The sequence below is a fragment of the Saccopteryx leptura genome, chromosome 2 (assembly GCF_036850995.1).
Source record: "Saccopteryx leptura isolate mSacLep1 chromosome 2, mSacLep1_pri_phased_curated, whole genome shotgun sequence".
Lineage (NCBI taxonomy): Eukaryota > Metazoa > Chordata > Mammalia > Chiroptera > Emballonuridae > Saccopteryx > Saccopteryx leptura.
In genome coordinates, this window is record NC_089504.1 from 183,538,435 (window position 1) to 183,563,588 (window position 25,154).

Below are 25,154 nucleotides of genomic sequence, written 5' to 3' on the forward strand. Positions count from 1 at the left end.
GCCCAGCACTCCGCATTTGCCGGCCGCCTGCAAGCCCTTAACCCCTTCACTCGCTTTTCCCAGAGCCAGGAACCAGCCCAGGTCTCCCACTCTGGTGATCGCGTTGGGGGGCTGGGAGGCCTCTCTGGGCTCCCTACACGGAGCAATACACTCACCCCACAAAAAAAGGCCGCATGGGATTTCGATGGGGCTGGGGGGAGGGGGAAGCCGGGGTTAGTCGGATTGGTCTCCAGCCCCACACAGGCCTTTCTTCCTGACTGTGTTAGTCTGGGGTCCGTCTTCTCAACCCCGAGCCCCCAAAGACCAGGAAAGCAGCATTATCCAAGACACCAGGTCGTTCCTGCTCACACCCCAAGTGAGGAGGGGGAGCCCTGTGAGCAGTCCCCTGCCAACACCAGGCCCACAGTTGTGAAACGTGGCGGAGGCGGAGAGCAGAGGGGGAAAAGAAGACCGCGGGATTTGAGCTCTTCCCCGGGGATTGAGCGATTCAAGGACACCTCGAAAAAGCCTGGAAACAGCTCTCGCCTGCTCTGGGACTCCTCACGTGGCAGGGACAAAATTCCTTCTTTCTCACAGTCTCAGCCCCAGTCTGGTTCCTGACTCTTCTTCCCTCAAACTCCGCGGGTGAAGAGCGCAGCCAGGCCTAACCTTTCCCCAGCTCAGGCCTTCTCTCCCTAAGCCCAGCCAGAGAAACCTGAGTGGACCTAGGGGGTGAGGTAGTAAGGGGGTCTCCCCGAGGAAAAAAAATCTGCTAGTTTTCCAGACCTTCCAGATCCCCGCCAGCGCCCCCTCCAGCGCCTCCGCCTGCGGGAGTGGAGGGGCTGGAGAGGGGTTTCTCCTGGCAGGGGCGGAGATTTCCAGGGGAGAGGCATGCAGGAAAGAATAAGACTTGGGGCTTGGGGAGGAGGATCAGAAAGGGGCCGAATGGCGGCAGAGTCCCTGGCCATGAGCTGTGAAGGTTGCCCAGACGCCTGCTCTGCCTACCCCCCCCCCCCGCCCCCAGTGAGTTCTTTCTGCGCTTCCATATAGCTCAGAAATCTCTCTCCTGTATACATTGTGGATCCAGGTCCCTAGAGAGCCTGGTGCAGAGACCTTTTCCCCACAGGGCACAAAATAGAACTTGTCCCCTGCCCTGCTCATGTATTTGTGGAGGCTTCAATCTTGCTTCTTCATGCCCCCAATTAACATCTATTTTCTATCCAAAATAACTGACATAGATCCCACATGCAGGTCATACATAGGGCTGAAAGGCAGGCCATTGTGTCTGGTTCAAAACACACACACACACACACACACACACACACACACACACACACACACACGTTTGGAAAATTGCCTGTTGCCACTTTGGGGTCTACTCAGCTACCCTGGCTCCTCACCTCCAGGCTCATCCCAGAGCCCCCAGCACTCTCAGCCTCATGACCCCTCCCACCCCCATCTAGTTCTGCCCACCTAAGATCCCTTCTCCTGAGCATACTGACTACCTCTCCAGAGGCTTGGTTCATTTTTCCATGCAAACAGGCATCTTCTCAGCAATAGCAACGCCTTGGGACATCCAAGGATAGGGACCACCAAGTAGAAGGACATCCAATCTGAGATAAACCCCTTCAGAAGTCCAACCAGGGCAGGTCCCCCTCTCCCCCTACCTAAGTCCCCTTCCCTTAGCCATTTTTGAAGATTGGAAGGTCCTGGGAGTGAAGAGGACGGGTATATCCTTAACAGAAAAAACCCTCAGTGCATCCTAAATGAGGCCTCATCTTTCCTTAAAATGAAATGCAATTTAAAAGGCCATTTCAGGGGTTTGTTGCAGCAGCAACCAGCTTTTCCTCTACAGGGTAGAAAAAACAGCGGTCTGGAGGGCGAGCCGGCGAGGTAGGCTGCAATTCTTCCAAGTAGGCACCAGGTGTCGCTGTGGGCTCGTTGTCCCGGCTACCCCCAATTCCAAGAAGCATTTTTTTCCCTCCCCCTACTCTCTCTTTCTCGCTCTCACTCCCTCTCCCCCCAGGTTAGGCTTTGCCAACATATCAAGATGCGTTTCGCCGGCTTCCATCACTAACCTCCCGGAGGTCATCAAGCCAAATTTATGAGTGGCCGCTGGAGTCACGTGACTCTATTTAAGGCTCCCTTATTTGGGAAGAGCGCATAGGATAAAGAAAGAGATATCTCCACCTATAAATTGTGCACTTTGGAGAACAAAAAACCCCTCAACTTCAAAGAGTCACAAATCACCCTTAATCAAAAAGGGTGCAGAAATTTTTTTGGGCCCTCCCCGCCATGAGCTCCTACGTAGCAAATTCATTCTATAAGCAGAGCCCCAATATCCCTGCCTATAACATGCAAACTTGTGGCAACTATGGATCGGCCTCAGAGGTGCAGGCATCCAGGTACTGCTTCGGCGGATTGGACTTAAGCATCACTTTCCCACCGCCTGCGCCTTCCAACTCTCTCCACGGGGTAGACATGGCTGCCAACCCCCGGGCTCACCCCGACCGCCCCGCCTGCAGCGCCGCGGCCGCTCCGGGACACGCTCTGGGCAGAGATGAAGCGGCTCCTCTGAACCCCGGGATGTACAGTCAGAAGGCAGCTCGGCCAGCGCTGGAGGAGCGAGCTAAGAGCAGTGGGGAGATCAAAGAGGAGCAGGCGCAAACAGGGCAGCCTGCCGGACTGAGCCAGCCACCGGCCCCGCCACAGATTTACCCGTGGATGACCAAACTGCACATGAGCCACGGTAAACTTTAGGACTTCATTTTGCGCGCTCGGGTCCGCCTGGGTTTTATAGGCCATGCGGGGCAAATAAAGAAAAAAAACCCTGCGGCCATAAATTTTACGATCCAGGCATCAATGGCTCGTAAAACTGTCCACTAAAAGGCTTAGAGGCTGTGTGCGCCCAAATTTACGACGACATAATTGGATCATAGGAACAAAACGTGTATAAAAGGCAATATTCAATTTTGGGGGGAAAGGGAGGGAGTAAAAAAAATAGAGGGATCTGAAGAGTGAGGAGCGCGGGGATCCCCCCGCCGCTCCCACCCTCGCCTGTGCAGCCGGCTCGGCCTGCGCTCGCCGCTCCGGAGGATTCCAGCGACTCGGGAGGGGCGGGAAGGGGGGTCCCCGGTGATCAGGTCTCGAGGGTGCTTATTGTTCGGTCCGAGCCTGGGTCTCCCTCTCCCCCCACCCCTTAGCCCCTCCGGCTGCTGAGTGAGGCTGCGGAGGAAAGTTTTCCTGCCTAGGCGGAGGCGCCTTTCCCGGGGCTGGACTGGGCCCGGCCCGCCTGCGGCCCTCAGGGCCTGTCTCGCCCTGTTTGTCTCCTGTCCCTCCCTCCGTGGGTCGGGGCCCGGGGCTCGGGTGGGTACGCTGAGGCGCTGCACTCTATTCACCCCTTCCTGGCTTGGGGGGGGGGGTTTATATTCCAGAGACGGACGGCAAGCGGTCCCGAACCAGTTACACGCGCTACCAGACTCTGGAACTGGAAAAAGAATTCCACTTTAACCGCTACCTCACTCGCCGCAGGCGCATAGAGATCGCCAACAACTTGTGTCTCAATGAGAGACAGATCAAGATCTGGTTCCAGAACCGCAGGATGAAGTGGAAGAAAGACTCCAAAATGAAAAGCAAAGAGGCTCTTTAGAGGCAGCGGGGGTGGGGTTGGGGGGCAAAGCACCCCGATCCCGTTTCGCTCTCCTCGCCTTTCCTTTTCGGTTTTCCCCTTTCTCTATTTTGGGGCAAGGGCGGTGGCTGGAGCACCGGCTCGGGGGCCTCACAGACAAAAGCGCTTTCCCTTGGCATTCCGAAGCCCGCCGACCCCAGGTTCCCAAGGGGCTGCGCGCGCTGTCCTGACTCCTCTCAGTTCTACTTAGCTCCGGGATCCCAGAACTGTGGCTTAAGAGCTGGTGCTGACCATACCTGGCCTGGGCCGCCTCTCAGACTTCCAGCCCCAACCTGACCCGCCGGCCCGAATTAAGGTGGGCCCTGCGGTCGCCTCAGGCCTGGCGCCCCGACCCTCCAGCCTCGCCTTCTCCTTTGTTCCCGCCCTGCTGACGAGGCGGCTTAGGGCTGGTGAGAAAATGGTTGTGCCTGGGGGAGTCTGGCGCTAGACTCGGGGTACATCCTTGTAGCGACTAAACTCAAGTTGTTCATTTTTTAATTATTTGCATAATAAAAGGGGGAGATGACTGAAGTTTGCCTAGGGCCCCTTTGGTTGCTCTATGCTCTCCAAACCTTTTCCCCCAACCCCAAAGCCCAGAACCTCTTCAGTCTGCGTCCTCTGCATGGCCTTTCAGGCTCCCAGTCTTAGACCACTAGCTAGCTCAACTATCCAGGTTCCCTGCCACAGGACCCCACCAAGTGGTCCTGGAGACTTCTGGCTGCCAGTAGTCTCTGCCACGACTTTCTGTGCCCTCTTGCCCCATTGCTATTGTACAACTATTTATTAACTTCAGGTCTTTCCTGGAACTATATTTTGTCATATTAAATAAAGACAAAGAGAACAGGACTAAAGATGCAGTGGCTCCTCTCTGTTTGGGGCACATATTGGGCAAAAGTGTCTAAATGGGCTGTGAGGTGTAGGAGGAGGCCCACAATTGTTAAGCCTTTCCTTTAAAAAAAATTTTAAGAGCTTCTTGAGGTATTGATACAAGGGAGGTGAAACTAAGCTCCCGTCTTGATCCCTGGCTCCATGAAGGACCCCCCTTTGGGGGTGGGGAGAACACCCAGGTGCTGTACTGGCCTGTCCCATGCTGTGGCTGTCCAAGGCATTTAGGCCTTGCTACCCCACTCCCACTTCAGCTGGATGGATCTGAAGCCTCTAAACTGACAGAGCCCCTCACTGCATGTCAGAATGAATCTTCAGGAATTGGTGGCTCCGATATGCTCTGAAGACCTCTCCTGGGGCTAAGTGATCCCTGAGGGTCCTCAGTGGACATAGAGAGAAGGCTGAGCCCTCAGCCTAGGGTCCCATTTGGACTTAGAAGGATGCTCAGAAAGAGTTGATGCTGCTTGGTAGAGGGGTGCTGGGGAATTTGGAGGAGGTATGTCTCAGCTTTCTCAGATTCTGGTAGAGGTTGAGTAGGAAAAGCGAACTGCAGGGTATACCTGCCTGGCAGGAGTCTTCCAACCTTCCTCCACCTTCTAGGGCCTAGGGCTATGCAGGGCATTTAGCTGGGGGAAAAAGCTACATAGACCAGTGTCTGAGTTGCATCTGTTCGCCAACGTTTAATCTAGGATCTGGGATTTTATGTAGGGAGAGGGTGAGGGAAAAGGACGGAGAAAAGGCAGATAATTCAGGTGGCGCCTGAGGAAGGCTTAGTTGAATGAGCTCTGCTCTGCTCTTGGCTTTTGGGATGCGATGGGGGAGAAAGTACTTTATAGGAGAAACAAATGTGGGAAGTATCCATAAAACTTTACTGCATATCCTCTTCTCCCTCCCACAATGGGGTGATTTCCGAGAGCCAAGCCTAGCCCCCCCCCCCACTGAGGTAAGCGGGGGAGGAGAGGCTCAGGAGCTGGGCTAAAAGGCTGCTCTAGCAGCCAAGAGGGAAAGGAACTGAGAGGCTCTGAGGAGAGGGAAGGGGGAATATTTGTGATTAATAATGCTGATGCTCCTGGGATTTATGATAAGGACTGACTTCCCTGCATCTTATTGCTTAAGCCACCTGTCATTTTTTAAAGACCCAAGAGCCTTTCCTCACCCCATGCTAGCATGTAGGAGGTCTCACTAAATGTTTATGGAACTGCACCCATTGCTGTACCCTTCTTCATACTGCACTCATTCAGACCAGATTAGTCTCCCAAAATGTCTCTCCTCCACTAGCACACAGCAGACAGCCTGGCACCAACTCACCTCCTCTTTTCTTTCTTTCTCTCTCGCAAATAAAATGTGTAATTTTCTTCAGGGAGTTATTTTAATTTTTTTTTCATGCTGAGTAAAACTATTGGGCAAGCGGTGAAGCGTGGAGAAGCGCTGGCATCTCCAATGGGTAGCAGTTAACTAAGAAAGAGGCCCTGGTGCCTACCATCACCTGCCTCAACCTCCCTGGATGCTGAGGCCCTGCATTTCTTCCCCAGGGGATGCACTGCCCCAGGGGGGAGAGTCAAAGGCTTTGCCAGTGGTGGGGGCAACACTGCTCAGACCTGCTGGGCAGAGCGCACCAGCACCACTATGCAATGACTGCCTCCTTCCCACAGGGTTTGGACCTTTCTTTCGCTGGAGGAGTTGGAAGACTGACTTGAGTTGTACAGGCTTGGGTAGATGCAACCATTACTACCTGTTTTCCCTGCTCCTGTCACAGTCTGCAGGTTCGTGCCAGCCCCCAACCTCTGTTTCAGCAACATCAGTGGCCACAACCCTGCACTGGGAGTTGAGTACAGCCCAGACCTTTGCTTTCTCCCTGAGCAGAGGCTTCTACTTTGGAGTCTGAGGTGGTTTCCCCACCGGCCAGCCTCCTGGAATAATCTCCAAGTACCAGAGTTTAGCATTAGTCTGAAGGAGTTTGTTGAGGGGCTTCTGGGTCCCAAACAGAGACCATGAAGCCTGCCTCTTTACCCTGAAACCCACCCCCTCTGGCATCAAGAAAGAAGGGGAAGAAGCATGACTTACCTTCCCGGGGGAGTGGGAAGAGGGGGACACGACCCACTCTGAGCAATTAGAGGAGAGGAGGTAAAAAGTAGGAGGAAAAAATATCAACACGACCTCCTCGAAGGCGACAGGTCCTTATGGAAATAAGTAAGTAAATAAATAAGGATCCACCCTCTCCCCACTCCCCACCCTGAAAGGGGGGTGTGGGGTGGGGCAAAGGAGCAGCTCGGGGCTTTTTAGTATAACTGAGCATTAGAAAAATAAGCATGGCTTCTATGTGAATTTAGGAGTTTGAAACTTTTGGAGGTTATTTATGTGAATGGCCTGAAGGCAAGCCCGTGAGTGGCTCTTGGGGGACCACGTGATGTCATTAAACCAAGTTTTATGGTGTAGGGAGAGCTGACAAACCCACAATATATTTACATCATATATAATCTTAACTGTCCAGCCACGCAGCTGCTGGCGAGGTTTAATGCTAGGACAGAGGGCCTGGCAGTTAGAGGGGATTACGGCGCTGGGGATGACGGTGAGAGAGGTTACATCTTCGCAAATGAATCCCAGGCGAATGCTGTAAGTTAATTTTCTGTCTCTCTGACCCTTTATCCTGTTTACCTCATTTTCTCTCTTCAAGAGAGAAGGCAGTTCCCACTCATTAAGGGGAGGGAAAGGCCTCCTCAGGCTGGGGTGGGAAAAGAGAAGCCGCTGGGAGTGGAAGATAGGGGAGCTTGTCTCCCCAGACCAGCGCTCCTCTCCACTCTCCTTATCCCCTGTCTGTGAGTCAGCTGGGGCAAAGAAAGGCTTGAGTTCTTTAGAGCTTTGCTAGGTCTCCCTCACCCTTTCTCCCTCTTCAGTTGGGAAGAAAGACAGCAGCAGACACATGGGTGTTTGGTATTTTAGGAGTGTGTAAACTCTAGATGTAAGCGCAAAAATGCCTCTGGGGCCCTCCTGGTCCAGGAAAGGGCTGAGAAAGGAGGTCTTTGGGACTTCTGAGCCCACAGGCTGTGAGCTGAAATGGCAGAAGCATCTTAAAAGTGACCAACTGAACCCCAGGGGTTCCAAAGCACCAGTGTGGTTTCATGCCTCCTCCTCCCTCTAGCTGTTGGGGGTCTTTCCTGGCACCCGTAGCCCTTGCCTAAGGTAAAACTAGGCCTGGGAGACCTAAAGGTTAGTGTAACTGGGTGGGGAAATGGAGGCAACTGTTTTTATTTGGCTGGCCAGGTTCCAGCTCTGAAGAGAGTGGGTTCTGGGGAAGGAGACAGAGCCATCAGGGCCCAGAATGGGCATGGCACCCTGGGGCCAGTCTTAGGCTGGGGCTCCCTTCAGGTTTCTAAGAAGGAGCAGCGGAGGCATCAGGCCTGGAAGGCACGTGTCCTCCACACCTGTGAGTGCGCACCCCTCCCTGTGCGTCACTCAGAGTTAAGCCACGAAAGAGAAAGCGACAACATGTGAACTCAGGCTCCTTGAAGGGATCCACCAGAATCTCAAGGGATTCCAAAACAGGGTAGAAGTTGGTCCCATGGAGGGCAACTTGAGAAAAGAGGAAGGGAGAGGAGAGGGAGGGAGAGCCAGATCTGCGCTTTCCCAGAGTAGCGGGTACTACCTTGGAGTCGGAGGGCGTCTGGGCACCCACTTTGTGGAGAGATGCATTTGGGAAATGGAGAGAGGACATTGTTAGCGTGCTCCTGCCACCCAAGACACTGAGGAAGAAGCAGGGATCAAGCACAAAGAGCCCAGGCAGACTCTAGGAAGGTGATGGGAGACAGAGACCCAAAGACACCGGCATCTGGGTTGCCCGGACTTAGCAGTCTGTTGTCTGAGTGAGGAGCGCAAGCGTGGGCGTGGGCGTGGAGTACTCCAACACCTTTCCTCAGGGCCTCAATTCCTCCCCAAAACTGAGCCTCCACACCCTCCCTCCCACTCTTTTATTTCCCAGGGAAGTGTTAGGATCCGAGAGGATTCTCCTCAGTGGTCCATTTGAAAAGTTAGCTCTCAGGTTCTCCCTTCCTCATTACTGGCCCCTCCTGGACTCTCCCCCCCCCCACCTGTCTGTTTTTGAGGGTTTCTAAAAACTTTCTATCCAAGCAGCAGGGAGATGGGAGTTTCTTCCCTTGGTCTATAACTTCTCTCTCTCTCTCTTCTTTTTTAAAATTTTCCATTGATTTGGGAGAGAAAGGGAGGTGGGGGAAGGGGAAGAGAGAGAAGCATCTACTTGTTGTTCCACTTAGTTATTCTGTTTAATTTTGCACTCTTTGGTTGTTTCTCATATGTACCCTGATCAAAGGATCAAACCTGGGACATTGGCGTGCCGGGAGTGACACTCTACCTACTATGCCACCTGGTCAGAGCAAGAGTCTAATTCTTTAACCCATAATTTAGACAGGGCAAAGACCCACACCCAGGCAAAACTTGCAGGCTTCCCTGACTCCTGGTCAAATCTCAGTCCAATTCCCTTCAACTCAGTGTAGAGTGGTGTACACATGTGTTTCTGTTTTACAGATTTGCACAGAGTCTCTTGGGAGCCTATGACTTCCTTGTCCCCTTTTCTGTTTCTTAGGCTCAAAAATATCATCCCCTCTTCCAATCTCAATAATAATAGATCTAGATCGTCCTTCCTCTCAAATAATTTACTTCAGTCAGTTTTTGCTGTTTTGTAGGACAAATACAAATGGAAGTAGGACGAATAAAATGGGGCCTGAGGTTCTTGGTTTTATTCACCCCCTCCCCATGCTTCAATTGTAGGGGGGGAATCCTTTGTAGAGGGGAGATAGGCAGTCAATCAAGTGCCAAGGTGCCCCAGACAACCCAGAAAGCTTTAAATTTTGTTCCTAGGCCTTTAGCCTAGAAGTGTCAAGCAACCAATCAGGAATGCTCTAAGCAGGGTCATATGGCCTCCACCAACAAATCAGCCCCAAAATACTAGGTCTCTTTCTTGCTCTACCCCTTCCACTCAGCTTTCTCCCTCCCTCCTTTCCCACTACTCCCTATAGCTCCTGGGTCCACCCTATTCCAGATGCTAAGGGGATGAATAATGCTGAAACTATTCCATCGTCCTTCCTGTGTCCCAGAACCAGCTATGGAGAGTCAAGGACTTGTGTCCTCTAGTTATAACAAAATTGTATCTCAAAGTCAATCTCAATTGTACAGTGATCTGAAATTGTGAAGCTGTTCCCTGGATTACTCCCATTTTGGCCTTCATGATCCTACCCAATTCTCTGGGCTTTGTAGATATAGATATATACTCTAGATCAGGCTGTACGGCAAGTGCAGATATGAACTCAAGCCCTAAATTCAAATTCTGACTGTGATTATTCCCTATACACTTACCTTGTACAAGTTTTTATTCTCTTCTGATCTTCTTGAGGGCAGGTGAGATGATTAGAAGAGAACTCTTTTAACTTGTGTTTCTGGAAATGCTCCAGGAGCCATTAACGTTATCTATGTGATGATCCTGTGGTCTGGCCCATAGCTATCAAAGGACAGAGCCACTGAAGGTGTGAATTTCAGGGTTTATGTTTACATGGGTCAGATTAGAACAATCAGTGGATGGGGAAACTGTTTCTGAGGAAGAGCATCTGATGGTACAGAGAGAGTGAATGTATGACAAAAGTGTTTATATTTTCTGAACTTTTTGGGCTGGGCCTTGAACCAACCCACTCATGGGTCCAAGACCAGGTATTTCTCTCTTCATCCCCCAGTCAACAGGGCTTTATTCCAGGGTTAATTTTCTGTTTGAGTTTCTCTCTCCTCCCCTTCTCCTTCTGATCTCCTATCCTTCTTGAGCTGACTAAGGGGCAGGAGTTTTGATGGGCTGTGCCACTAAGAATGCTAAGCCCTCCTCTGCAGGCATCAAAGGTGCAGGCATGGGAGGGGAAGCCCTGTTCGAGCTGGGCTCTGATTGCACCCTCTTGCTTGTTTGTCTTCTAGGTAGGGCAGATTTGGGGACCATGCCACAGGTGGGAAGGATTAGAATGAAAAACCAGAGAAACTGCAGCTTTTCTCAGAAACCATTGAGCCCCCACTTTCCACATTGCCTTCAACCACACTGCTCTATTGACTTTTTTTTTTTTGAGTTAGAATGAAAGCAAGCACACTTCTTTTTCCCTGGTAGATGATGTGGTAGTCTTGACTGAGACCAACCCTCACCTCACCCTGGAGTTTCCAGATTTCATGAAGCTGGGGAAAGACAGGGGGCATTGGTTGTCTAAGCAGGCACTGGAAAGAGATTTTATCTCTTCAATCCCTTCTAATCTTTCTGCCTCCTTGACTCTCCTTATTTGTGTATGGTTGCTTTGGGCTGTTTCTGACCTGAAACATCATTGTCCTGGGCTTCAATTCTGTGTTGTTGTCTTTCATGGAGATGATAAACACCACTCTGAACCTCCTCCTAGTGGGCCTGTAAACCTGGGAGCCCTTTGAGGTGCAGAAGGGAGAGAATCAGGATCCTAAGCTAGGGCTTTTTGGGCTAAAGATTCAATGTAAGGCTAGAGATTCTCTAGGCTTCTAGAGAGCCAAGAAAATCACATCCCCTTTTACTGGGTCCTTGTAACCCAAAACGATGTCTCTGTTCTGATAATATCTCCTTCACAGGCTTTGATGGGACCCCAGGAGCTAAAGGAGTTTGAACTGAGGAACTGGGGTGATCAAGATTCTTGGTCCTTGAGTCCTACAGAACCCTGGAATCCATCTCCCTCTCCTATTTCTAAGGCTCACTGATGGGCAAAGGGAGCAGAGACACCCAAGAGAAATCAGTGTGTATGTGAGGAGCAGGGAAGATGAAATTTGGGACTTGGGAAAGTTGCACTAGGCAATCCAGCACCTTGTTCAGCCTCTGATGAGCAGGCCTTAGATGCTACAATGACAGATTGTATAGAACGCTCTGGGCATGCTAGGGAGCCAGCGCACAGAGGAGACTAGTTCACACCTGACACAAGTACAGAGAAATTTCTACCATGATCTGCAGCCTGCTTGTGCTGGGTGGGACGTGTCAGCTCAGTTTCCCCGGGATCCTTCAGTATTGCATAATCCACAGTTCTCAGAGAAGTAGAGCAGACTGAGTTCTGCCTTAGAAAAATTCCTACTTCTCTCAGCCCCTGGCCCCAAACACCGCACCTAAACACGCAGAAGTACATGTATGTGCACAAGTGTGGTATGAAAGAGTTCTGAAGCTCAGGCTATACAGAGTAAACCAGCCTTGAATCAACTTCCCAGTTCTGGTCCTGCCCCATTCTTCTTATCCACCCAGCCTGGAGACCATTTGTCCTGCCCTCCCCACACCTGCCCTCAAGCCCTGGGCAATTGTTCAGTTTTCTCCTTTCTGTTTCATTCCCCTCTAGAAAATGAAAACCCTGGAGCAGCCCCCACAAATGGTGGCAGCCAAGCTCTTGGTGACTTTTAGTGTCTGCTGAGTTGTGAGGCATTAAAAAAAGAGACTATGAAGCCAGGCCCTTATCTGATTAAACCCCCCCTTTGCCCTCTGTTCTAGGCTCAAATTCCAAATATTTCATGACTGATTCTTTGCTCAGACATTAGAGAAAAATCTTGTCTAGTAAATACTTCTTTAAAAAGTCAACTTTCTGGCTAGAAAACCCGATGTGTGTGTGTGTGTGTGTGTGTGTGTGTGTGTGTGTGTGTGTGTGTGGTGAGTAAGGGTCAGGTCCCTCATTTCAAATTGTGTCTCTCCCCCTGCTCTGGATAGAGGATGGGGGAGTGGGCCAAAGTTTTATTGAGGGTGCTTTTCCTGGTGGGAGTAGAGACTGGGTCGTAAAAGCCTAGAGGAGGCTGTTTTGATCTGGTAACTTCTCAGGAAGTAGCATCTGAGGTTTTGCTTTGTAAATCACTCTCCCTCAATCTGGCCAGAGAGATTGGATTGCACGTCCCCAAGCCCACCGGGGTTTACCTCCATTTCCCCAAGTAAACTAAACAAGAAAAATGAAAGGAAATCCAAGGCTCCCAATATCTTCCACTTCCAAAAAGAAAAGAGTTCATTGGTGATTTTCCCCCCTCAAATTTCCAGAATTAAAAATTGATTGAGCAACCTTTCATTTTCTTTTGTCCACACAGACCTTGGTCCCCCAGCCCCTCAACTAAAAAGGAACCAACATCCAAGGCAATCAGCTTCTCAGCCTTGTGGTAGATACCATGACTCCTGGGACCTCTGCTCTTTTCTGGGTTGCTGTCTCCCTGTGACCCTTTCCCAAGCCCCAAACTCCTTCTTGACAAGGTAGAGCAAGGGGCATAAGAGAGAGTTTATGGAGAGAGGGGGTTGGAGGGAGGCATATGGAAGACCCCATCTAGCACCATATGAATAGAGGAAATTTTGTAGTCCTGTGACTGGTTTTATGTAATTAAGATCAGTGCAAGGATGTGTGTGAAAGCCCACAGACTTCTTGCACCTCTTTCTAACAGAGCCTTCTCCAAACAAAATCATATTTTACCTAAATGGCTCCATTTTGTAATGTTAATGAGCCTTCATCTCCTATAAGCACCCCAATTTCCCATGGGTCTCCCCTGAGCCTGGGGTTAAGGAGCTGAAGGGGAAAGAAGTAAAGAGCCCTCTACCTCCATCTCAGTTCGGGATCTGTAAGTCAGGACATTCTCAGACCCAGGCATCACTGCTCCTATCCACTGCCAGAGAAATGAGGCCACAGGTTATATGAGTTCCTGGGCCTTCTTAGCAATTGCACAGGTTCTAGTGTACCTTTGCTTATTTCCCAGAGAGGTCTGGGCTGGGGCATCCCAAGCCTACAAGCACTAAAGAATCACCCTCATTTCTAGGACTCCACACAAATACACATGTCTTTATAGAGAGCTGAGCAATACTGTAGCTATAGACATGAAAATGCATTTATAGATCACTCTATGTCTCTGTAACAGGATGTATGTTTTACATCTCTCTATTCCACATTTAAATGCAGATTTATAGATCTCTGGATTTATAAATCCATATTGAACATAACAATACTCTGTCGAATTCCTGTGTGCACATTACCAATCTTTCTATAGTGTTGGATGTACATGTTAGGATGTATTGGTTCAGCTCTCTCTCTCTCTCTCTAAACATCTAGATGAATATTTGTTTTTTTCCCCCCTCACTTGGAAAGAAGTATGTGTGTGTTGCTCAATCTCTATTTTGACATTTTTTTCCAGATTTATGCAAGGGTCTCAACTCATAAAATAACTACATATTGAAGAATACTTGGAGAGCTTTACAGTCTGCAGCTCTGCTGGAAACTTAAATATTTGACCATGTGTTTAGAGATGGTTTCATGTATATATCTATATGTAGAGGCATAAATCTCCCTCTGGAATGATTTAAACTTACTGTATCTCTCTGTCTCTCATCTCTTTGATCAATAAAATCATCAGGTGAACAGGGATAGGGAACAAATATCTTTTGAATGTTTTGCTTATTGAAGTGAGCGATTCTGTTGCAATCTCCAAGGCTATCTTCAAATCTAGTCCAACTGAATTGTCTGCCCCCTGAAAACCCACTCTAGGGACCACAGTTTATCTCCAGGCTGTCTCTGGGACCTGAAATCCCAGCCCAGGTTCCCCAAACTGCAGTAACTTTTAAGAGAGCCACTACAGAGAAGGGGACTAAAGAAAGGGAAGAGTCCCTTCAGCCAAGTTCCTTTTGGCTGCTAGGATAGAAAGGCTGACAGAGGCATGAGAATCTCCTTCCCACCCTAACTAGGCCTTTGACTTTTGGGGAAGAGGATATTCAAGTCCCCAACTATTTTTATAGCGTGCCCAAATAGTGCCAGGTCACTGCCCGACTCATAGGTGCTCCATCCCCAATTGTTCTTGGTGCCCAGGGCCCAATTAAGCAGCCGCCCAGCTCCCGGCAGCCGCGCTCTTATCGGCGGGATTGATGCCTCCGCGGCCCCTGTATATCATTTCCAAGATTTTTTCTGTTCAACTCCTCGGCTCCTTTGGCTTCCACGGCTTTGACTAATGATTGCTACAGATGCCAACGTCTCCAGAATCCTAATAGCCAAGCAAGCGGACTCTTATTTACCCAGCAACATTGCTGCGGGGAAGGGGGATGGGGAGCAGAGGTTAGGGTAGGTAGGTCGGAGGACGAGGAGAAGGTTGTGACTTCAAGTTTCACTGAACTTCTTCCTCAGTGAGAAAGATATTCCCAATTCCCTCCTCTCCCCATGGGAAAAATATAATCATAAAATACTGCTAATAGTAACTCAGTGCTTGCTTCCTTGGAAAGGATCAAAGAATGAACAGGCCGTGGGAGAATAATCAGAGAGGTGTTTATTAGTTGTAAATAGACGAGAGATTAAGCGGAACACCAGCGATTTGGGGAGGAAAAAGAGTTTTTTGTTTTTTTTCTTCCAGAGGCGAGAAAGGGAAAGTCAGCCACGGTGGGAGAAGGGGCTGCTTTTTTAAAATTTCAAGTCTTCCCCTTCCACTCCCTACCCCAAATCTATGCTACTTATAAATGAAACTTCCTCCCCCTCTCCCTTCCTTCGCCTCACCTTCAGTCCCTCGGGTGTAGAAACTGCCTGGACGGAGGTGCCGGAGGTCACTGCTGACGTCCGAGGGGCCTTTGTCGGGGCCTGTGCGGTGACATCAGACCCACCGGCTAAATGCAGTTTGGGGGCTCCGAGCCGCCAGCCCGGAGGTCCGCTCGCGTTTAGCAAATGGAAAGTTGTGACCGCATTTGCTTCTCTGGGAGCTTCTGGGCCGCGGGCGCGGGGCCGGGTCCTGGGAGACGCGGCCGGAACTCCCCGCCCAGCCCGGAGCCCGGAGCCCGGAGCCCGGAGCCCGGAGCCCGGAGCCCGGAGCCCGGAGCCCGGCGTCGCGCTTCCTCGGGCCCCGGGGCAGACCTCCGAGCACCCCTTCCCCGCGCGCGGAGGAGCCCGGCCCGGCGTGCGGCGGCAACTCCATCGCGGGCCGTCTCTCTGCCCGAGAAGAGCGGGCACGGAGCGACCCGGGGCGAACGGGCGGGACCGCAGGCTCGGCCCCGCGCGGCCCGGGGAGGACCGTTCCGTGGGCGCGTAGGGCGAGGCCGCAGCGGGACCGCAACGAGGCCGCCCGAGGCTCAGCCTCTATTCGCAGCCCGTCGGGAGGACTCGGAAAGACAAAAAAAAAAAAAAAAAAAAAAGGGTACGGAAAGATTTAAACCAGTCGGAGGCAGAGGCGTCCCGATGCGGTCAAAGCGAAAATCAATCACGTAATTAAAAGGGGGAGAGGGCGAGAGCCTAGGCTGGGCGTCCGGGGTTGCGAGGAGGCGCCGAGGTGCGAGCCGAGGTGAGGGCTGAGGCGCCGGCCGAGGCGGGCGAGCGCCCGGGGAAGGGACTCGCCCTCCGGTTCCGAGCGCGGAGGGGCTGCGGGCAAGTTTAGGACAGATCGCTATTGATCCCCTCTTGGCTGGGAAGAGCAGGCTGGATGTCCTCTCCCAGGGCGGATCCTGAAGCCGCCGATGGACTCTCCCATTTTTGTGGGATAATGGCAGGTAGCTAAGGGCTGCTCCCGATCCCAGTGGTGCCAGGGATCTGTCTAGGAAAGTTTGTCTGAGAGCGCAGGTGGCACCGAGATACTGCCTCTGGGTTTAAGGGGACAGAGGAAAGTGGTGCCCTGGTTTCAGGCATTTTAGATATTGGCTTGGGCCTTGATTTCCTCAACCCAGAAATCAAGGTTCAGACTCCGGATCTATGGGCCCAGGCTTGAAAGAGAATAGGAGGCAGGTGGGCTTATTAAAGGGGAAACTTTGGGCTGAGCAAACTGGGCCCCTCTGGGCAGGGAAAGAAAGGGAACAGTTCCTGAAAGAAGAAAATAAGGCACACAGGAAGCTCTGTTTTGTGAGGAAACGATGTTCTTGTTATTATTGAGGTTAATAATGCTAATGATCAGGTATGGCTGGGTCAGCCTGGAAAAATGATCTCTACACAATTTCTCACAGAGGCTTCTCTGGAGAAGTCAAGGCTTTCTCAACTTTGCTGTGATTGGGGAGAATAAAACAAAGACCTTCCTTTCTTCCCCTGCCCTTTTCTCTTCCATTCCTTGAGAATTCCAGCAAAAAGGGAACCTTATAAAATCTCTATGCCCACCCCCATAATTTTTCTCTGCTCTCTCCAGTTCACTAAAATGCAGCCTTTTGGCATTGGGTTTTCGTGGAGAGCCCTTCTTATGAAGTTCGGCAGACAGTTAACAGACCAAGTCCCCACGAATCCTGTCTCTGACCCTGGAGGAGACCCAGGATTCCTTGCCTGCTCCATGGAATTCTCCCTCGATCTTCACCCTTTCCCAACCTCTGCCTGCTTTGGCCCTGGGTACCTGATCCCATGGGTCTCTGGCAGCTTAGACACCAAGAACAGATGAGGGCAGATGTCCTCATCAACCCCCAAAGGGATCACAGCTCCCTATCCTCACCTTAATTCTGAGAGCACCAGGGCAGGTAGCCCTCCTTAAACTACCCTAAAGCCAGACTGGCCCCTGCATCTTTCAAAAGTGCATTTAGCTCTTTTATTTTTTTATTTTTTTATTTTTTTAATAGTCACTCTGTAGTTTAATTATACTTGCTAACCCATTCCATCATTTAGCTCTTTTAAAAGTGAATGTTCTCCCCCCACTGACAGGAAAGGCCAGGTCACAAATCTCCAGCAGTGCACTCTTAAGTCAGAATTTTGAATAGCAACAAAAATAATATTGATAATAAGAAGAATTAAAGCATGCATCAAAGGGAAAAAGGGACACCCCAGCCCAAGTTTTACAGGGTTTATAATCCAGCAGCTTTGGACAAGAGTGGGGATCACTGAGGCTAGGATGAGCAAGGAAGGGGGTGGGGAACCCAATCTCCAACTAACAATTTCTTCAGCATAAAAATGAAACATCAAATTCGTTAGCCCAGGGCCCTCATTTTTCCCCTTCCACATTATAACTAGTTATTGAACTCGCTGGAAGATCTAAAGGCCATTTGCGAAGAGACAAATTTCAATGGCGTTTCCCCATCAATAACCCCATGGCAGTGACCTATTGGAACAAGTCAAACACCCGAGGTGAAATGCAGGTCACTCTGTCTAACCAATATTAAAATGCGGCCACTTTTTAAAAAGCCACTTTAAACGAGATTTGAAGAAAATTGAATTCCAAGGAAGGCAAGTCAAGGAGGGGGAAAGTCACAAGAGGACCTTGCTTATAGTCTCTGAACAAACAAGGGAAATTTATCTTTAATATTTTAGAGGGGGGGGAATTAACATTCCATGATTACTTTTTTTTTTTTTGAGACTATAAGCAATTCCAGGAGGGAAAAAAAAGGTTGAATATTTTCTGGTGACATATCCGGGTTATTAAAATCATTTTAGACCAATTTATTACTTTTACTGACAAGAGATTTAAGGAAAAAATCAATTAAGCATTTGCATATTCTTTTGCATACATTAGCCCTGCCTGCTGGCATTAGAAAGGAACAAAACACACATATATACATACAAGCACACACAGAGGGAAAATCGGTATAAGAGTCTTGCTTTAGTTTGGGGTTTTCAAGATGCTTGGAGAAAAGAAAATGAAATGAATTATTTGATTGCATACCATCTAAAAGTCAATTTATTTCAGGAAGAGGAAAGAGAGAGACATGCTGCAATTTTTAATCTCTAAAATAACAAAAACCACATACATACATCACCCCCCCCCCCAAAAAAAATCCTGCCCTTCTGGAACAAGAAAAGGAATGCCTCTCATTTTCCTTCTCTTTGCCTTCTAAATCCTACATTGGTCCTCCCATTTATTTTCCTCTCTAGGAAAATTCAGGGAGTCTGAGAGGTGCGTTTTAATGCCGCACAGTCTGTGGAGCCACTGAGGTCTCTCAGCCGGCAGCTTGTTACTGGGGAGGGGAGGAATATGGGTTATCCAACGGTCAGTATGGTAATCCAGGCACAATAAGGCCTCGTACACAATGGACACATATTTTTCTTCAGCAGTGTCAGAAGGGAAGCGCTTTGTACTAAAACATGCTTCCAAAAGAGAAACCAGACAGAGATTTAGAGAGGAGATGGGTTCGGGGGCATTTAGAGAGTGTTTAGAAGCTGGCAAAAGGTGATCAGAAAAAAATAGAAAATAAAATTGGGATAGAGAGAGACGAAGGGCAAAGCTAGGGTGGAAAAATCTTTGGGTTGGCAAGGCAGGAGGCAGGAGGGTGAAGCACAAAAGGAGGCAGCACCAGATACTAGGCTTCACCACAGGCAACAGCAAGCTTTAGTGCCCACCCCCTACCCCTTAGCCATTGCTAACTGCAGGAGCCTTTGGAAAGGGTATGATTTCTGTACTGTTAAGTAACTGAAAATGTTTGTATGTGTGCGTGTGATGCAGTCTGGCTTGCTATTTTCCCCATGTGATAGGCAACTTCCTTGCTATTAAATGATAGGAGCCCAAAGAAAGTTCTTTTAGTAAATGATGTAGATGAGTGTGGGCATATTGGGGTGAATCTCCCTGATTTCATATTATGGATGTGCATGTTGAATTAGTTGTGCAAACCTGGAATGAGAACCCCACCTATTTGTGGCTGCATAAGGAGCCATTTAATATATTAATGCCTATTAATAGTATGTATGCATATATATTTGTTAGCCATAATAACCAAAGACAGACTTGACATTTAGTTGGAGGCATCTGAACTCTCTGTATCTACTTACACATACTGGCCCAAAGTAGGTTTCTTGCTGCTCCCACTCTTTCAAGCCACCTGCAGAAGCTCAGAATCTTGGGGAAGTAGCAAGTAGGATGAGCAATGCCTTGGGAAGTTCTCCCTAACAAGCCCAAGGGGGTAAAAAGTTGAAAAATTAAGGATTGAGATGGAGGCAGGGCTGCTAGAAGGTGAGTGTTAGAGCTGGGAGAAAGAGCGAGGCCACAGCCTCATCGTGTCAGGTGGGGATGTCACCTGGGCATCCCTGGAAGGGATGTTAGAGGTGAGGCTGGAAGGCTTTCTTTTTCTTCAGCCACCCTACCCCCACCCTACCTGAGATTCCCCTGAGCTTTGGCTCTCCCTTTGAGGCAGTCTGGGGCAGTGATTCAGACATTTTATGTAGATCAGCATTCAACATTGGTTTCTTTTTGCCTTCTTCCTGCTCACCCCCCAAATAATTACAAAAAATAAGACCCTCACACACGGCAAACCATTATTAATAAAGCAGTTTCAAGTTCCTCTTCCAACCAAACTAGACAGCCCTCACACGAAGAGGATCCCAGACAGGAGTGGGCAGGGGTTCTCAACCAACTGGAAATTTGGGAATCTTCTCCAAGAGATGGAATACCTCCATGAAGTTTTTGATCCCTCACCTGCCTGATAGCAGGGGTCAGGGCACTGCCCTCTTGGGGAGAGGGTATCCAGGGACCCCCCTCCCACAGGCACTTTGGGTGAGTGTGGGAGGCCTGAGCATTGGCAAAGGAAGGCAGCCAGGGGCCCAGGGGGAGAATCAGCCCCTTTGGGCATCAGCTGTGGTCCAGTGAATCTCTCATTCCGCCTTCAGGGTGAGCCCTGATTTTGAAGTGGGGACCCAGAGGTGATGAGAGAGAGGTTGAGAATCTCCCACCTTCAAATCTCCCTCTCACAAGGGCTTTGTTTTTCTCTTTCCCCTCTTCATTTCCTTAATTGCATATGTTCTAATTAAACCCTCAAATAGTTGTTATGCCATTTTAAAAGGTACTTATTCAAGTGTCAACCAGGCTGGGCTGGGAGGAGGCAGTGTAGGGCGTTGAATTAAAGGTAGATTGACTAATCACGGCAGCGATCATAATAATAAAATCAGAGGGAAAAAAATCACATTACGACTTTTCATGGAAAGGAGGGAGCAGGCAGCCAGCGGCCGGCAGCCTTGCGCTGCCGCCGACACAAAGAGTGCGGGCGATTCCGGAGACTGATTTATGACGTTTTACAGCCCTATAAAAGCTGCACGACGAGGCAAGCACTCCTACCACCGCTGGCAGATTTAGTCTAATAAATAAAACATAAACAGTTAACTTTATGTGTCACTTTTATTGTTATCAAGTAAAATATAGCCGAGCCCCGGCAAGCTATGATTTTAAACTATAATTGTTATCAAGTACAACAAGGGGACCCAGCTCACTCCCTGGGCTCTCCCTTCTGCTACCCCCCAACTCTGAGTTATGGGATCAGTTAATCGGAATTGGTGGCATGATGTGGGCAACCCTATGGGGGGGGGGGGTTTGAAAAGCAGCCCTTCTTGCCCCCTCTCCCTCCATGGCTCTGCCACCTGGCCACCAATGTATTCTTGTGGATGGGTAACAGAAAGAGGGGAGGGGGCAGGAATGAACTGGAGACGCCCCTCCTCAGGTGTGCCCAGCCTCCCCAGCTTGGTGAGCTCACCCCTCAGCTTTTGGAAGGCAGCCTGGAGCTGGCCCTTGGGAATGTGTGTTTACACATGTGTTACGTGGATACAGTCTCTGGCTGGAAGCAGGCTCTATCCATACAGGCCTCCCTCTTTGCTAGGTCTGCCCTCTGTGGGGATGAAGAAGGAAGAGCTCCCAAGGCCTTGGCTGGACACCATCGTGGGAGCACGGACTCCTGGCTGATCTCGCTGCTCCTTGCCCCAGCTTCCTAGGAAGCAGCCTTGGAGGTAGTTGTCAGAAAACAGCAGGCCTGACAAAATGGAGAGTGGAAACAGCAACCAGCAGAAGAGATCCTCTGTTCCCTGAGCTGGGGCAGGGAGGGTCAGTGGGTATTAGGGGAGGGCAAGGCTTCTGAACTCTGCTTTTGCCAACCACTTCCTGTCTCTCTTCAGCCCAGCCGGGGCTCAAACCCCCAGACCTCCAGAAATGATGTCAGAATCTTTGCACCCTGCTGCCTCTTACCTGCCTTGTCCAGCTGGGACCCTGCCTCGCCGGCCCCAGGCCAGAGGGTTGGGTGAGTGTGTATGGGTGAAGGAGACTGGATTCTGGTATCCTTGGATAGGGGGCAACCCAGGCTTTTGAGCTTTCTGAGCTCAGTCTGGGTCCCTCCTCATCCAACCTCCACTCCAGTCCTCATTCAACTTCCTCTTCCTGAGAAAGAGGGGCGCTGCCCAATGACCTACACAGACTGAGACAGGATCGCCATGAATGGAGACCTTTGGAGAAGCTCAGGAGCTGAGACCCAAAGGGCCCATCGGAGGCCCAAGGGGAGACTCTGCCAAGGGGCTGAATCCCAGCATCCCGACAGCCCCTCAATGCCCAAGCTTTGGAGGGAGCTGCGGGCTTACCATCTCCTTTTACAGAGGAGGGCTGTCAGTCTGCGGGGTGCGCACTGGGGGACCCCAGCCCCTGCCGGCTAAATCCATATCACAACCACCACCACCCCAGCACCAGCACCAGCAGCACCCCAGAACCACCACCACCACACGCAAAAAAAATTGGATACATTTTGAATAAAGCGATTCGGTTCCTTATCCGGGGACTGGGTTGCTCTGTGTGATTGGCCGGCGGAGTCACATGGTGAAAGTAACTTTACAGGGTCGCTAGCTAGTAGGAGGGCTTTATGGAGCAGAAAAACGACAAAGCGAGAAAAATTATTTTCCACTCCAGAAATTAATGATCATGAGCTCGTATTTGATGGACTCTAACTACATCGATCCGAAATTTCCTCCATGCGAAGAATATTCGCAAAATAGCTACATCCCTGAACACAGTCCGGAATATTACGGCCGGACCAGGGAATCGGGATTCCAGCATCACCACCAGGAGCTGTACCCACCACCTCCTCCGCGCCCTAGCTACCCCGAGCGCCAGTATAGCTGCACCAGTCTCCAGGGGCCGGGCAATTCGCGAGGCCACGGGCCGGCCCAGGCGGGCCACCACCACCCTGAGAAATCACAGCCGCTCTGCGAGCCGGCGCCTCTCTCAGGCGCCTCCGCCTCCCCGTCCCCAGCCCCGCCAGCCTGCAGCCAGCCAGCCCCTGACCATCCCTCCAGCGCCGCCAGCAAGCAACCCATAGTCTACCCATGGATGAAAAAAATCCACGTTAGCACGGGTAGGCAACTTTGCTTTTTGCTCTCCCCCTCCTTCCCCTCTTCCCCAGCGCTCCCCACCCTCCAGGCCCCCTCTGGCCCCCGTCCTCCTTTCTCTCCTTCCCCCTCTCTCTCCAGGAGCGACTCTGGGTTAGCACAATTGAACTGGATTTACGAGCGAGAATGGGTAATTACATCCCCCATAAATTTTATGGCTTAGCTACTCTGGGCAGTCCAAGCCATGTGCTACGATCTGTTATGTATGTGTGAAAACTATGCTCGCTTTCTAAGGGCGCATAAATAATTCAGTGTCGTTACAATGAGGATTCCCCTCTTATTACACTACAAAGTCTCCAGCTTCCTTCAACTTCTTTATAACCCATTTAGCTTGATGACTTTATTGCCACCACCCCCTCCTCCTGTTCCACAGAGCTGAGGTTAGGGTGAGGGTGGGGGGCAGGGAACCTGCTGCCTCTGAACCCCACTATTTGCTTTTCTCCTCCCCATCCCCCTAGTGAACCCCAATTATAACGGAGGGGAACCCAAGCGCTCGAGGACAGCCTACACCCGGCAGCAAGTCCTGGAATTAGAGAAAGAGTTTCATTACAATCGCTACCTGACCCGAAGGAGAAGGATCGAGATCGCCCATTCGCTGTGCCTCTCTGAGAGGCAGATCAAAATCTGGTTCCAAAACCGTCGCATGAAATGGAAGAAGGACCACCGACTCCCCAACACCAAAGTCAGGTCAGCGCCCCCGGCTGGTGCTGCGCCTAGCACCCTCTCGGCAGCCACCCCGGGCACTTCTGAAGACCACTCCCAGAGCACCACGCCACAGGAGCAGCAACGGGCAGAGGACATTACCAGGTTATAAAACATAACTCACACCCTGCCCCCACCACATGCCCCCATCCTCCCTTCACATACAAATTGACTCTTATTTATAGAATTTAATATATATATATATATTTTTTGGTTCGTTTCTCTTCTTCCCACCTATCCCTTGTCAATTCCAAACAGACAAAACAGATAAACAAGCCCCCTGCCCTTCTCTCCCTTCCACTATTAAGGTCCCTTTTAAGCATGTGATGTTGTCTTAGCATGGTACCTGCTGGGGTTTTTTTTAAGGCCATTTTGGGGGTTATTTATTTTTTAAGGAAAAAAACTGCAAAAATTATATATTGCAAGGTGTTATGGTCTAGTTTGGGTGAATTTCAGGGGAAATGAGGAAAAGAAAAAAGGAAAGATTTTAAAGCCAATTCTCGTCTTTCTTCTCCTCCTTCTCCCTCCCCCCCCCCCACCCCCTTCCTTAGGCCTTTTGCATTGAAAATGCATCAGGGGAGGTTAGTGAGAGAGAAGTCATTTTAAGGAGAACAAAGCTATGAAGTTCTTTTGTATTATTGTTGTGGGGGGGAGGCTGGGAGGAGATGGGGAAGACAGCAGACAAAGCTAAATGCTTCTGGAGAGCCTCTCTGGCTGTTCAGTTTGAGAAGCCAAAAGAAAATAAAAATGAACTTTCAGTACAGAGAGGCAGTCTATAGGTAGAATATTTCCCGCCCCCACCCCCCGTTGTGGTTATTGTGTTTTTGGACCAAATTTTTTGATTATTGTAAAACCTGCAATAAAGAATTTTAGTGTCGATGTGAAATGCCCCGTGATCAATAATAAACCAGTGGATGTGAATTAGTTTTATGTCAGTGTCTGATGGTTTCTTTTTATCCCCCTTCTCTTTCTGGCCTGGTAACATCCCACCTTCTCTCTAGTTGCCTAAGTTTACTCTAAGCAAACACACAAATCTTAAGCCTGAACTTTAGTTTTCCAATGTCCTTTGAAGACTTTGGAAAGAGGTTTGGTTCAGGGGCTCCTCAGAAGAAAAGATGTGGAAGATTAGGGCTGATTTCTCCTGTCCCTTCCCTCTGAGCCTGCAAAGAAGTCAGACTCTTCTGGGGGTACAAACAGTGGAGCTGGGAGGGGGTCTCACTTTTTCTATAGTCAGGCACAGTGCCTTCTCTTTTCTATTTCCCTCTCCTACCTTTTCCCTTCTCACTGCTAAGTAGGCCTGCCTAATTTGCAGACAAGAAGGCAAGCTTAGGTAGTAGGAGGGAGAAAAGTTTCCATCTTTTAGGGCTCTTTCAGGATGAGGGCTTAAGAAAGATGCCGCCTCAACATGTGCATTCTCCTTAAAAGAAAGATTTTTGAGTTGGTGTTTCTAAAACAGCAAAGTAACCTGTCAGAATGACTCTTCTGTTTGTTTAGACTTGGAAAGAAGGGTGAAGTGAAGGCCAGAGGCCTGGGAGGCCCCTTGCATGGGTAGGCCTCAAAGCCTGATGCCTGGAGATAATGAAGAACTTTTATTTCCCCCTTATCTTTTATTGTGGACCTGCCAGGTGTTAAGAAAAGATATAGGAAGAGGCAGGAACCACCACTGTTCCTGCAACCTTCCAGATCCAGGCAAGGTTGAGGGAAGGCTAGAACAAGGCTCTCTGGATGTAAAATTTTTGTCTTAAAATTATTTCCTCAGGGCTAAAAAACAAAAATTGAAAACAAAAAGAAACAAAATAAGAAAACTGGTCTAGATTACTTAATTAATTAAAGCCAAAGTTTCCTAAATAATTCTGGTCCTGAAGACC

General features: G+C 49.9%; 2 protein-coding genes across 6 annotated transcripts in view; both read left to right on the forward strand.

Annotated features, from left to right (window-relative positions):
• HOXC4 (homeobox C4) overlaps window positions 1–24,193 on the forward strand; it is a 59,928-nt gene extending 35,735 nt beyond the window's left edge. For 4 of the 5 annotated variants that reach the window (XM_066369661.1, XM_066369660.1, XM_066369659.1 and 1 more), the window contains exons 2-4: window positions 21,036–21,162; window positions 21,333–22,550; window positions 23,043–24,193. In XM_066369661.1, the coding sequence (XP_066225758.1) occupies window positions 22,112–22,550; window positions 23,043–23,398 (795 nt within the window). In that variant the 5' untranslated portion in view covers window positions 21,036–21,162; window positions 21,333–22,111 and the 3' untranslated portion in view covers window positions 23,399–24,193. Of the gene's footprint in view, window positions 1–15,673; window positions 15,762–21,035; window positions 21,163–21,332; window positions 22,551–23,042 lie in introns of those variants that run through there. The other variant, XM_066369657.1, reaches the window with a different exon arrangement.
• On the forward strand, window positions 2,275–3,790 carry HOXC5 (homeobox C5). Its single transcript, XM_066369669.1, has 2 exons — window positions 2,275–2,728; window positions 3,414–3,790. Exons 1-2 carry the CDS (start codon window positions 2,275–2,277, stop codon window positions 3,626–3,628), a joined length of 669 nt encoding a protein of 222 aa, XP_066225766.1. The 3' UTR covers window positions 3,629–3,790.
• Window positions 24,194–25,154: the final 961 nt, after the last annotated feature.

Coding starts and splice junctions, on each gene's coding strand:
- HOXC5 (XM_066369669.1), top strand. CDS start 2,275: ATGAGCTCCTACGTAGCAAATTCATTCTATAAGCAGAGCCCCAATATC. Junction 2,729..3,413: donor CAAACTGCACATGAGCCACG/GTAAACTTTAGG, acceptor TTTATATTCCAG/AGACGGACGGCAAGCGGTCC.